The sequence below is a fragment of the Micropterus dolomieu genome, linkage group LG21, assembly GCF_021292245.1.
Source record: "Micropterus dolomieu isolate WLL.071019.BEF.003 ecotype Adirondacks linkage group LG21, ASM2129224v1, whole genome shotgun sequence".
NCBI lineage: Eukaryota > Metazoa > Chordata > Actinopteri > Centrarchiformes > Centrarchidae > Micropterus > Micropterus dolomieu.
The window spans coordinates 33,229,508-33,243,224 of record NC_060170.1 but is presented as its reverse complement, the minus strand read 5'-3'; the positions used below and the strand labels follow the sequence as shown (position 1 = coordinate 33,243,224).

The 13,717-nt window shown below is 41.6% G+C and overlaps 1 protein-coding gene across 4 annotated transcripts in view; it reads right to left on the bottom strand.

The window, feature by feature from the left end:
* Positions 1–5,923: 5,923 nt before the first annotated feature.
* The window catches only part of sema4c (sema domain, immunoglobulin domain (Ig), transmembrane domain (TM) and short cytoplasmic domain, (semaphorin) 4C), a 94,539-nt gene continuing 86,745 nt past the window's right edge, over positions 5,924–13,717 (bottom strand). For all 4 annotated transcript variants that reach the window (XM_046035579.1, XM_046035580.1, XM_046035581.1 and 1 more), the window contains 4 exons: positions 12,070–12,227; positions 11,423–11,508; positions 8,656–11,195; positions 5,924–7,178 (listed from right to left, as the gene is read on the bottom strand). In XM_046035579.1, the coding sequence (XP_045891535.1) occupies positions 10,300–11,195; positions 11,423–11,508; positions 12,070–12,227 (1,140 nt within the window). In that variant the 3' untranslated portion in view covers positions 5,924–7,178; positions 8,656–10,299. The remainder of the gene's footprint in view (positions 7,179–8,655; positions 11,196–11,422; positions 11,509–12,069; positions 12,228–13,717) is intronic.

The following is a 13,717-nucleotide window of genomic DNA, read 5'->3' as shown; positions in this document are numbered from 1 at the left end:
TTGTCATATTCTGCCTAAATATGTTATTTGTGACCAATATTAAGTGACTTTATTATGCAAACTTATTATTTATGCTTTTCATATTATAGTTGTACAAACAATAACAAGAAAATCAACAATATAAATAATATATAACCTTTTTATTTAGCCTAAATATAAGTTATAACTTTTTTTATGTTGCAATAGCGACAAGAAAAAATTAAGAATTATTAGCGATTACAAGACATTTAGTAAAATAGGTATAATCTGCAAGTTTGTCTTCATTTTAACACTTTAGCACTATTATGAATCCCTTTGCCACAAAAGATGTCAAGGTCTTGAGAACAGCTTGGTGATAAGTGCCTGAGCTTGTGAATGTTCTCTATTGAGACAGACACAGATTATGCTGTCCCTTTTGATATTTATGTTACCAAAGAAAACCCATCTTCCTCAGAGGCACAGAAATGTATACATGAAGGTAATATTAAAAGTTATGTCTTTACATTCTCCATTTTGTCCTTTAACCTTAATATTAAATCAAGTTATTATGAACAGGTGGGTAATTAGTGAGAAAAACGCCTGCTGTTTGTAGATGGTCTGAAGATTTTCTACAGGCTACTTAGTACTGAATCAATGCAACCCTACCCATGACCTGACAAATACATTTAAAAGTACTTTTACAACTGTGCCCATGGGAGCAGTCTGCATGGATAGCATGACATTTAAGTTTAGCATTTAGAATGGCAGTGTGCTTTTATTCATGAAGATCCTGCCAGATGTAGAGAATTATGGGCAGTGTTGAAAAACAAATGTGGTTTGAAACTGCAGAGTGTAAAGCAGGAAATGTGTTTGTGTTTTAGCAGAATTAGTTCATGAATGACAGGTTGTGGTCATTGTGTCTCAAGTACCAGTGTTAGTGTGTAAACAAGTGAGAAAAACTGTAAGAAAAAGCAAGAATAATCAATCATTTTGATGTTTGGGGGTAAATTTTCTAAAAGCAATTTTTTCCCAGTGATCCAGCTGGACTGGAACTTGCTCGCTCGAGTGCAGGGCCCCATCTGCTGTTGGCTGTCTTGATATCAAACAGCTGGAGCTCGACTGCATTCCTCTCTCAGTCTGTTGGTTCATAGCTGACCTGATGCTCAAAGTTTAAACTCCCCCAATCTGTCACCCAGACAGGTGGCTATCAGCATTTTCTTGTTGGAGGTTATATAGCGTGACATACTGTTTCTTTTTTCATCATTTCTAAGTCACATTGCTCTGCAGGAGTTCACTTTTCTCTTCACACAGACAGCACAGCAGCAGTCGATGTGGACTAGACTGCGAATCACTTTTCAAAATACATCCAATGAAAAAATGTTTTAAATTTCATGAACTGTTTTCTCACTCAAACTCAACTGCCACCAAAACTGTGGTAACACTTTCTAATTGTGTGGGACGTTGTGGCGTTTTACCTTTCTCCTCCAGTCGCAGAGCGTTTTACAGTCCTTCCACCTTACTCTCCATTCTTCAGAGGAATTCTTGTCCTCATGGTGGTTTTTGATAACCAGCCAGATGATCAGATGTCCCTCTTGGACACAATGACTGCTGGGTGTCTTGACCCAGGGATGGATCAGACTAGATGTATTACAATAGAGGACATAAGGTGTGATGTGGATGAAGACAGGGTTCACTAGCACTGCTGTAATATTATATCTGTAGCTGCCCTACATTGTCCTTCTTTAAGGGTAATATCACACAGGTTTCCGCAGACCGTGTAAGCCAAAGGTGACTCTACAAAACAATGAGCCAAAACTCTGTGTGGTGCTTGGACTGACGCAAGTGCCTTGATAAGGACGAACTCTGCGGTCCATCTCCAAGGTAACCCAAGGTCAAAATTTGTTTATTTTTGGGAGCCTGTTGGCTCACATGGTAGAGCGCACGGTGTACAAGGTCTTACCGCAGCAGCCTGGGTTCGTGTCTAGCCTGCAGGCCTTTGCTGCATGCCATCTCTGCTGTTTCTGTCAAATAAAGGCACAAAGCCCAAAAAATAAAACAGACAGACTGGTTGGCTCACTTTTGAAAATGTCGCATGTGGTTTTACTTTTTTTTAAATTTTATTTATTTTTTTAACAATCGCTAACCTCCTTTTGTCCAATCTGTAGTCATATTTTTAAATTTCCTAACAAAATTAGCCCAACATCGGTCTGTTCAGGACCATACCGTTAACACAGTTCATGTTGTTTCTGCAGAATATGCAGTAAATTAAACCATTTCTAAAATGTTGTATTTTTCTTTACATTCAAGCTTACTCAATACCAAAACTATGGATGTTTCTTGTCTTGTTTACAAATGGTTGCACACAACATGTCAGAAATGAAGACATACTTTTCAAAACCTTAAATAATATATAAAGCTTCTACTTCTGCTACAATAGCAGCTCAAAATCTATATTGAAACAATAGAATCAACTTCATCATTTAAACATTGAGAAATAGCTGATTTATTATAATTTGGGTAAAACAGATCAACCACAGCTAATTCCAATCTCAACCAGAGACATAGCCAGGTGTTGAAGATCTTTAAATCACATACACAATGCAGTAGAGTTGAGTTTATCCTAAGTGGATACAGAACAATACAGAAGAGGAGAGAAAGAAAGAATAATGTCTGAACAAGAGAGAGAAATAGTTTTGCCACGGAGAGGAGTAGCTCAAGCAGGGAAGGTTTTTCAATCCAGGTGCACAGCGAGAGATGACTTGGTGTTCAAAGAATAAAAGGTGGGTTTGAGCAGAAAATGTGCTATTTGGCTAATTGCGTGAGTTAGGTGTGTTGCTGTGTTAAGACTTTGGATAAAGTGTCTTAAGTTTAGGTAAACGCTTGTTAGCAATTGACAAAACCTGTAATAACACACAAAGTAACTTTAGGTTAACTTAGGTAAGCTCAGTGTTGTGAACCAGTCTCTAATAGAATCTGTATAGATTAGTGAATAATAACCTTCTCTGGACACTTACTGAACCTCGCGTGTCTAGGAAGAATAAACATCTCCAACGTGTCCTTCAGATTTTGGTTTGGTATTACACCGTGTTCTCAGTCTGCTGCTTTTGCCAGGCTCCCTGGCTGGTCTTCAATAAATCTTTCTGGCTAAGACAGAGTTTCCTGAAACCTTCCTTATCAATAAAGAGTTGACTAGCTCACTAGAATTTCCTTCACATGGTGAATATATATAGTTTTGTATTGCATTACTGGAATTAATTGAAAATTGAAACATATTCCAGCATCTCTGAGTCAACATTTACTGTAAGGTAGAACAATCCATGCAATATAGAAGGGCCCTTATTTTTGTTGTAATGGATTCTTGGTTTATGATAAATAATATATAAATATATATATATGATAAATAAATAAATAAATAACACTAATTATAATGCTACCCATTGTTGGTGGCCAATATATAGTGAATGACAAGGTGTTAGTGTTGGCAGGCAAACGTTGTCAGTGTTTGGGGACACGAGTCGATCCTGACATGTGCAGGAAGTGTTTTGGTTTCATTAGTGCTTTTTGGACGTGAGCTGCATGTTGCTAAAGAGGACTGTGAATAGAGTGTGAATAGTTTTTTAAAAAGTGAACTCCTACAGAGAACTTTAAACAAAAGCTGTAACACACATAATGGAGATGTGGGTTTTGGGCCACAGCAGCAGAGAAACATAGTACTTTATGTCCATTGCCTTGTTTTTCTTTTTGGTTTTTAATGGCGGTAAATAAAGTAAACAAGCTTTCTTGTTTAGTTGGTTATAAGCCAAACAACCGCCAGCATAAACCAAAATGAATGGCACTTTAAGAAAAGCATTTAAAAATGTATCCATATTTTCAGCATGCAGCATACTCTCTGACTGAAAATCAATACTCCCAAACAGGTGGGTGAACTGTGGCCTACTCTTGAAAAGCTCAGTAAACCCAACCCACACACACACACACAGAGTACCTACATTTGTGAGCTTCTGCAGTCTGCGGCGCAGCTGAGCACACTGAGATCAGATGCAGCCGTGATCCTCTTTCCAGTGCCGGGACTGTCGCCCACATGAAGCATGCGGCTTCTTCTGTTGACACCAGGCAAGGCTGTGCAAAGTTGATGAAAGCTTCACTGTTTTTGTTTTGTGGTACAGGCTGGAGAAATGAAATGACTCCAGACATTCACAACACCTCAAACATGAGATGTTTACAATTTGAAAATCTCGAAGTCTTATTTTGAGAAAGTAGAATGACCAACACATTGATACACAGAGTTCTGGAAATCAAAAGACAGAACTATAAAGCGTTCAAGCTGAAGCTGAACATTTCATTTACATTAATTTAGCTGATGCTTTTATCCGACTTACAATTATAATACAAGCTATATTCAGTATGTCAGAGGATTCACGCCTCTGGAGCAAGTGTCTTGCTCAGGTGCACATCGGTGGGTGTGTCGTTTTTCGGCACTGTCAATATCACTTAATACATAATTAATCACATATTACATAAAAAAAACAAAAACATAACTGTCATAGCTGATTCAGATTGGTTGGAAATGTGTCATTTGGAGTCAGCCTATCCTAGCTTGGTTATTGTAACAATGAGTAAAGATCAGCCTCACACACGTTTATAATCCTATTTGTGTGTTTATTTCCCTCCTAAACACAAATATGTGGAATCACATATACTGTCGCATAAGTACCCCCTGAGGTACAAGTACCCCTGGTGCAAATCACTGGTTTAAATCACTTAAAATATACAAACACCAATTAATATTTACGTACATGTCCCTTGCTAAATACGTGTTAAAGGACTAATCCAGTGATTTAGCGTTGCACATCCAAAGAGACAGATTTTAAAATGAATGGTCAAAATCGAGCCAGCAGAAGCTGACACATCCCGACTTTGACCCCTTTGTGAATGCCTTCAAAATCACTGCATATTATTCCCATAATGCAGTGGTTCTTAAACCTTTTCAGTCAGGCCCCCCTTTAAAATCTGAAAAAAAGTTAAAACCCCATCATTTCTATCAATCATTAACAACACAGGTGATTGGATCAAAAGATCCAGGTTATAAAAATATCCTTGCTTGCACCAGAGCCCCTTTTTTGTTATTTATGCCACCACATGAATCACATTCATGCAACTTTGGGTCAGCTCAACGTCCATGCCCCCCCTGCAGTGGCACTATTCCCCCCCAGGGGGACCCGTTTACCAGTTTGAGAACCACTGCCATAACGCAACCCAATAGCTCTTTTTGTTAGACCCTCTGTAAACACCCACTCTTTGCCTCTAGTTTGTAATGCCTGCTTTCTATTTTAAATGAGTAGTCTCCCAAGCCCATAACTCTGATGACATCACTAAGGCATCATCTGGGTTGTTTTCTCATACTTGACAAAGCTCCCTCAGAGCCACAACAATCATATACTGTTTGCGCTGCCTGCAAGTATTTCTATGTACCACTTCTCAGGAGGAACCTGTTCATCTTTTACTATTTGCCTGTAATATTTAAAAGTGTCTGGAGTGTCTGTGGTGCTCTATAATTAACTTTTAGGAAGCTTTCTTTGCTCGATAGTGTTTTGCATCTTCTATGATATCAATATTATACATTAATAATATTCCTAACTTACTTTGTGGCTCCTGTTTGCTGCCTGAACAGAGAGTTGTATGGTTTATAGAGAGAGAGAACAGTATTCTGCACTCATGTAGCCTAGATGCATGCTTTTGGAGTTTTGCAGCATCCCACTGAAAATATATAAAGGAATCTAATTAGTTCATTTTCATATTGTAGGCTAGTAAGTGTCATATATGGCAGCTCTCATCCGCTTCCAATGCCATAAAAGCATCGAGTCCCTTGATTGGCTCACTCAAAAATAAAGCTCTCATGGTGACAATAATCCACTGACTTGAGGTATTACTTTGGTCCTCTTGAACAAACAAACTCACACACCTCGAGTATATCTCTATTTTTATTTGTGTATATATACACATATAAAAAATAAGGACATATGTACAATGATAATAAATATCAACATGTTTTTACAAGTGAAATAAGTTACTTAACATATTTTAAAAACAAACAAAATAAAAGATCAATAACAGACAAGCAAAAAACGGGGCAAAATAAAAGCGGGGCAGTAACAGAATAATAATTTGAGAAAAAAGCAGAACTTAAAGCCTTGTTGTGTGAGAGAAAATATTATGAGCAAATGTGTAAGAACTGAAGAAATTGCACATGCATTTTTTTTAAGCTTCAGACCTGTATTCCTTTATCTTTTTAGTTTTGCAACATGTTATAAAAGAAAAGCCTAATTGTGCAGGGGAAATATATTAAGACATAACCGAGTACCAGTGTAAAAAGCTAAAAATATGATTGAACTATTTGCCTCACAGAATTAACATAAAGCGGACACATTCTATCACTGATCTGCTTTGAATTAACAGATACTTATTTGGTTTTTAGGGGCTGACAAATTAAATAATGGATAAAAGGTTTTGGTACATAATTCAGCCTTTTTATAAAGTGAGAGGATAACGAATTGGGTCCAGCAGATCACTACTGACATATAAACAGGAAGAAAACAGGAAGTCCATCAGCCTCAAGCCATTTTTCTTTTTTTTTTTTTGCATTTCGCTTGAGGGAAAATTTGCAATTTGAAGATAAAATATGCAAAAGGTTGCAGACATCAGCTCAAAGTAGCAAAGTGGACGGACTGCTGAGACTTAAATATCGATCTGGAATCAAATAAAATTAATTTAAGTAATTAAAAAGAAAATGCAGTCTACTTTGGCTTTTCCAAAAAGGTGAAGAGGCACAGAAAAAGTAAACATGTTGAAACGCAGCCATGAGTTCCTGTACAACCCTTGAACCATAAAACCAGACATGTTTTTATCTTTTTTTTTAAAGAGAGCATTAGTGTTCCACAATATTAGTGTTTGTAAAAGTCCAAAAATGACAGATCAAAATGATGCACTTGTACAAGGGTGATCATATCAAAGATGGACAGTCCACTTGCAGAGGATCATGCAACACTAGGATGGAGTGCTGATGGCCGAGTACCTCTTCAACCTTGGGATCACTTCGATATTCTACATCTGTCCCAGCACTCTGTACACAGTGGGGCAAAACAAGGTATTTTTGTCCTCCCCTTCCTTCTTGCTGTGCTCCTCTGGTCCCGACAGACACGTCCCAAAAACAAAAGCCGCCCCTGATGGACAAAGCACAGAAAGAGGACAAAACAATGTGAAGTTAGTAGCAGCAAACTTATGAAGTGTTTGCTGTATTTCAAAGTTTCCTTGAAATTAGATCAGAAAGTAGGTCATATTTTTTAGGCCATCATTGCATCACCATGGAAAATATCACATTTTGTGCAGATCGTCCTGTTGGTGGATTACATCATTTAGTCTGGTACTTCATGCTAACACTTCATTATACCTTACTGAATAATTGTAGGTGACTATAAAATAATATAATATAAAAGGAGTGTACGGGAATTTGCAGCAACTGTAAAAAAACTGTGGTATGCTTGATGAAAAGGTCCTGTATACTGTCTGAATCCTGCAAGAAGAACACTGTTATTAAACAGCCGTTTCCGTCTGACAGAGGTCTTCCTTAGGTCATCTTATTTTGATCCTTGTCAGATTGAAACGTTTTCTTTTTAATAAACTGTTCTAGTCACAGGCTTCGGGCAGTGAGGATCCTTATCTTCTGCCAGGAAGGCACCTTTTCTGATGCACCTGTCCCTAGACTTTAATAAAGGCGCGCACAAGGACAGCTTCTGATGAGAAGGTGACTGGTCAAATTGTGCAGAATATGACAAGACTAAGGGTCTGCAGCCTAGCGGCATTCAGCTTAACAAATACATTCTGATTTGAAATAGCTCTAAAAACAACCCAGGCTACATTAGCCATACTGAGTTTATGTTACTTAATTTTTCAAGCATATGCAATGCATATATAATAGCAATAATACCACTTTGTATTTTCATGCTAATATCAGTCTTCTAACTGTTAATGCTAGTCTGTGCAAGTAGCTTAAGTGGTGTGTTACCTTAAAGCAATAGACACAGTTGCCAAGCAATGATCATTTTTATTTAAATGAAGTTAGACGTTTTGGGAAATACTATTATTTGCAGGGAGTTGGGTGGTAAGATTGATACCACTCACATGCCTGTCCTCTAAATCTGGAGCTGGAGCCAGGAGATAGTTAGCTTAGAATAAGACTGACGAGAGGGGAAACAGCTTGCCTGGCTTCAACCCCACCTGCCAGCACCTCTAAAGCTCACTAATCATCCTTTGTTAAATCCGCACAGAGACCTCAGTGTAAAACAACAAATTGCAGTTTGATGTGGGGTTTATGTTTTGACTGGTAACAGTGACGTCTTGTTTTGACACTTGGTTTAGCTAAACTGTCTCATGGCTGTAGCTTCATATTTAACCGACGGACATAAGAGCAGTATCGACCTTCTCATCTTAGTCTCAGCAAGAAAGCAGGTAAGTGTATTTCCCAAAATGTTTAATTATGTTTATAAGTAATCTGTTGAGCAGAGGGACAGCAAGATAAGCCACAAATATAAACTAACTCATTCTTAACACTGAGCTGCCGAAAAGCCAAATTGGAAATCGTTTAAAGGTTAGGACTTTGCTTAAATCTGTTTGCATGAATTTAATTAAGTGGAACAATACCTTTCACTGGTTCATGACTGCTTCCAGCCTGCAGCCAGCAGTTTGTCAGCACAGCAGCAATCAGTCTGTCTGTCCATTATTCCATCAACACTGTGTGTGTTCTTTTTGTGTAGGAGTGTTGAACAGTGCTCTTCCTCTGTATGAGTCCACAGTAGCCCCGGGTCAGTCTCTGGGCATCGGTAAGAGGGAGGGGTGTCATGGGGTTTAAGGGTGCGTCACAAACACGCTGTATTCCAGGATGGTTGGCATTCAGAGCGTTTGTGTGTGTGTGTGTGTGTGTGTGTGTGTGGGAGGGGTAGTTTCCTTCTTGGCAGTACAACTTACCACCCTCACCAAACACATAAGATATAAAGCACTTATTGAGACATCCACAGCGGTCGCAACAGTGAGGGTTCAACTACATTCTCCATGCCTAATGTCTTCACGTCAGCTTCAATTTGGACTTAAGTGTGCAGTTATTGTTCCGCTGCTAAGAGCTGAATGCAAATCGCCTCTTCTTTCCAAAGAGATGAACAAACGTCTCACAAAAAAGAGAAAAAGGCTCTACCAAAACACGTATCTACACACGCTGTGACTCTAGTAAATGTCATTTGGAGTGCACTTGGAGTATATTGGACTTGAAGGTGCATTTGAAGGTCACCGTGCAGGGCTGAGCGAGGAACGGATGCACTTGCCCTGACATTGTCATTCACAGACGGGAGCCATTTGTCACTTGATGACCGTTTGAACACTGTAGAAGTAGGAAAAGAACAACAAGAAATGTCTTAATTCAAACCAACCAGCACAACAAATTATAGTGGAAGGGATCGAGGGGTTTCTCCAGGGGTAAATACAACGTGGAGGGGGGAAAAAAATACAAATTTAGCAGAGAAAGTCTTGAGAGATTGTCCTTCATTTAAAACCCCCTTGTGTCTTTCACTCCAATTCACTTCATTTTCCATTTAATTTCCTCTCTTTTTGTCTCTCGCTCTCTCCCTCCTCTCCTCCCGGTCCCACGCAGAGCTCCTGCTACGGGGACATGATTGTCGCCTTGCTTCGAGATTAATTAGTCTTTTTATACCTCTCTCACACTCTTGGCTCACAAATACAAAAAGGGAAGACGTGCTTCCAGTTTTTAAGTGCAGTAGGCTGAAGAAGTCTCAAAGGAACAGGAGAATCAGTTCAGTATTTCCAGTCAGTTGCACTTGCCGTTCATCAGCTGGTTTCAGCACAGGGTCTAAAAGCCTCGCTTGGTCCACTCAACGTAAAAGAAATGTGCCCTTCCGAGAAAATCTAACACCATTTGTTTGATTGCTCGAGGTCTTCTCCTCTGCGTTCAGCCTTTTTAAATACACAATTTACACAAGTGGCGATTGCACAGTGGAAGAAGAAAAAGCCACAATCATGACTGCATGTTGCCCAGAACACAATAATAACAGGATGGTGGTGAACACGGTGTACGAGTGTGTATATTCAACATGCTGTGTGCTATAAATGTCTACAGTGAGCCAAACAGGCATTGGCAGAGCGAGAGACAGGGAGCATGGGGAATTGACAGCGTGTCACTGAAAGAGAGAGAGAGAGAGCAGGCATCCTCAAAAGGAGGGAGGTAGGTTGGTTGTTTTGTTTTTCCAACTCAGGGAATGCAGACGGAGGAGGACAGGCCTAGACGGACGACTCCTCGGGGTTGGCGTCGGGCAGCACGCTTCTCTGCTGCAGAGTGCGTCTCAGCTCTTCCTTGAAGGGGCTGGAGTAGTCGTTCCCGCCCATGCCCAGGCCTCCCAGCCCGCCGCCCCCAGCGCCAGCCGCGCTAGCCCTCTCCTCCCCCGCTGTGCTCAGGTTGAGGCGGATGTAGCCATTGCTACCGGAGCCTCGGATATTGGTGAGGCTGAGACGGCTGGGGGAATGGATGGGCTGGCCCGGAATGGCGCTGGGTGACGCCGTGCTGCTGACGCTGCTGGGCCCCAGGGCGTGACCGGGAACGATTTTCAGCGAGCCGTCTGAGTAGTAGTAGTTAGCGCCTGTCTCCCAGAAGCGGTCCTCATCGCTGGGCATCTTGCTGGGCACAAAGGTGGGGGGCTCCTTGGGCAGAGTGATCGGGTAGACCAGGGTGCTCTCAAGAGGCTTCATGTCGGCTCCCTTTCCCAGCGCCAGCTTCAGCCTCCTGCGCAGGTAAAGAGCTGCCACAAGGAGCAGCAGGCACGCCGCTCCAAGGGTGATGACCAGCACCCAGAACAGCCCCATGCTGCTGTCTGGAGCCCGGGCCTCCATGAAGACCGGAGCACTGGCAACTACGGCCACCTGGTAGCGCTCGGTCTGGAACTTGACCCCCTGCTCCTCAGAGTAGCAGATATAGCGGCCTGCTTGCATCTGGCCCGCATCGGGGACAACGAGAGCCTTGAGGGTACGGTCGAAGCGCGGCCCTCCCGCCTCGGGGTCACCCAGCGGGAGCTCACGGTCATTAAGAATCCAGTAGGGTTGAGCCAGGTTGGAGACCAGATGGCAAGGCAGCACCATGTCAGACCCCACCACCACTGTCACGTTCCTCAGACGGGAGTGCTCTGCAGAGGAACACGGGAAGAGTCGGGGGTGGAGGGAAAAGCAGAAAGGACAGGAGGTTAAGTGGCGTCTATAATCATTTCAAATCATATTCTCCCTTCTGCTTAACTCAATTTTATTCAGCTCAATCCAAATGTATTCACTCAGTCCAGCTCAAGTCCATTCTCTTTCCTGCACTGACAGACAATTCCCATAAGGGGCCACTACTGAGGTGTGGCCCCACACTCACCAGGGCTTTGGAAGGGCTTATCGATCTTGGGTTTTCCCCAGCTGAACCTTTCCAGCATGAGGTCCTGTGACAGAGAGGAGGTTGACCTGGAGGGGAAAGGGCAGAAAGCAGAGCGGAAGATTAATGATGGTCCCCCACAGAGTAGTATAGACAGCATTGTATCCAGTATGTGTCAGTGCAATCTGCTGTGTAATAATAATAATAATAATAACCTGAATCTTTAGAAAACACATCAAAACAACTTTAGACTTTTGCAAGACAATTTCAAAATTGTAGCTACAAATACAGCATATCTGCCTTTTATTACAATTTAGATATAGTAAATTTTATTAATTTTCTGACATGCACGAGGTTCTTATCTGACCACAGCGTGTAATATTAATATTTTATGGTGATGTTTGTTTCAACAGGCTGACTAGGGAAAACAAAGCATGTAAAGCAGGAGAGTTTGAAAGTCTGTAAAACCTGCAATGAAACCTGCTTCACTATTCTGCAAGGAGCTGCTTATATCCATTAGTATGGATGTCAATATAGAGTTTAAGGGACACATAATAATGTCTAAATACGTTTTCATAGGCTTTCCCATGAGCAGCTTCTTCTTCAGTTTACGGTATGAATGCATGGGTGCACATAGGTAGTCGTCTCACCCGCGGTGGAGGTCGATGCGGACACAGGCCCGACCCTCGCTGTCCCAAGCGCAGTAGGGGTCCCGGGCGAGCAGACAGTCTGGCTGAGAATGATAGCGGCTGCAGTTGGCCAAGGGCAGCTGGAGAACCTCCGAACGAGAGCCGATGTACAAGTACTTCTGCAGAGAAACCCAGAGAGTAGAAGTAGAAGACAAAGAGCAGATCCAGCCATCACCCGGAGACAGAAACCAGAGAGAGATGAAAAGCAAGAAGAAAGATAAACAGAAAGAGTGACTCAGTTAGGGGTTAGAGGAGATAATGGGATAATCACTCTCAATTACAATAACACCCAACCCCCCCCCCCGACCCTCTTCCAATCCAATCTGGGTTGCGCTCTTTTCGCAAAAAGCTGTTAAAAAATGTCTGGTTGCCGCTAAGCCGGCATTAATGAGATAAGCAGTGGGCTTTGGTGCTGGGAGCGCCCTGTCAAAACTACATCGATCGGCGGTCACGCCAATGTAGAGCCAGGGGGACACGGGCTCAGCTGACAGGGCGGGGAGACTGAAAAAACAACAGGGCCAGAAGTTCAATTCCCCGCTGTGGTGGAGGATCGTAATTACTGTTATTGTGAGGAGGGTTTTAGATTCATGAGGCGACACTTGATCTGAAAAAGGGCAGTGTTGATAAAAACATCTGCTGAGTGGTACCGGGCCAACGGCACCGTGCTGACTGCCTGTCTGATGTCAAGGGATCTATGATTGTAAGTGTCTGGAAAAAACGGGTGTTAACACATCAGCAGAAGACAAAGTCCCGCTGTTATCGCATGAATACCAATGAACAAGTGATGCAAAGCAAAGCAAAGCAAGCTAATGGAACCTAAACTATGCTTTCGAAGGATATGATCAGAGGAAGTCCAGAGGTACCGTTAGATGTGCTGGCCGGGCAGGACAGCATCTTTTCCTCCTGACAGACCATAAAGATTTCTCATCTCTCAAAAAGACAGGGAACAAAACATCTAGGAGTCGATGGCGAGAATATGCACATGGTTATGCTGAGGTGGAGCAGCTGGAAGCTCAAACTCCAATGATGAAACAAAAGATAAAAGAAGAGGTGCTTTCTTCTTTCCGTCATCTTCTGCTTATTAAAATCCCTTCTGCCTCAATTTGTTGAATTGAATCTGGTCTCTTGAGATGTTTTTAACAAAAATGTACCCAGACAGAGATGAATAAACGGAAATGTCAACACAAGACTTGAAACAAAGACGTCCCTTTATGTCTTGAATCTTTCAGACTATCAGACGGACATTTTAATTAGAACTAAGTGATGCTTCATAAAGGGTTACTGTGGCGCATATTTTAATGCCAGAACAAACTGAATGCGAGTTTAATAGTATTGAATTTGAAATATTCAAACTAATTATTGTGTGCAAAATGTTCACAGCTTCACAGATTGAAATTAATCTAATGGTTTGAAACTGAATTCTCACATTGCTACAAGTTACAAATTCAGTTGCTCAAAATTCAGCTTCAACTCATCCGGGGGAACAGAAGAGCTACGATTCAGTCCAACTCCTTTTAAAAGACTTCTTCAGACCGCAAGGCTTTCTGGGTATGCAGGTTATTAGCGGAGCTGTGTAGTCTCTCTTCTCTTCTAGTCTAGAGTCCCCCGG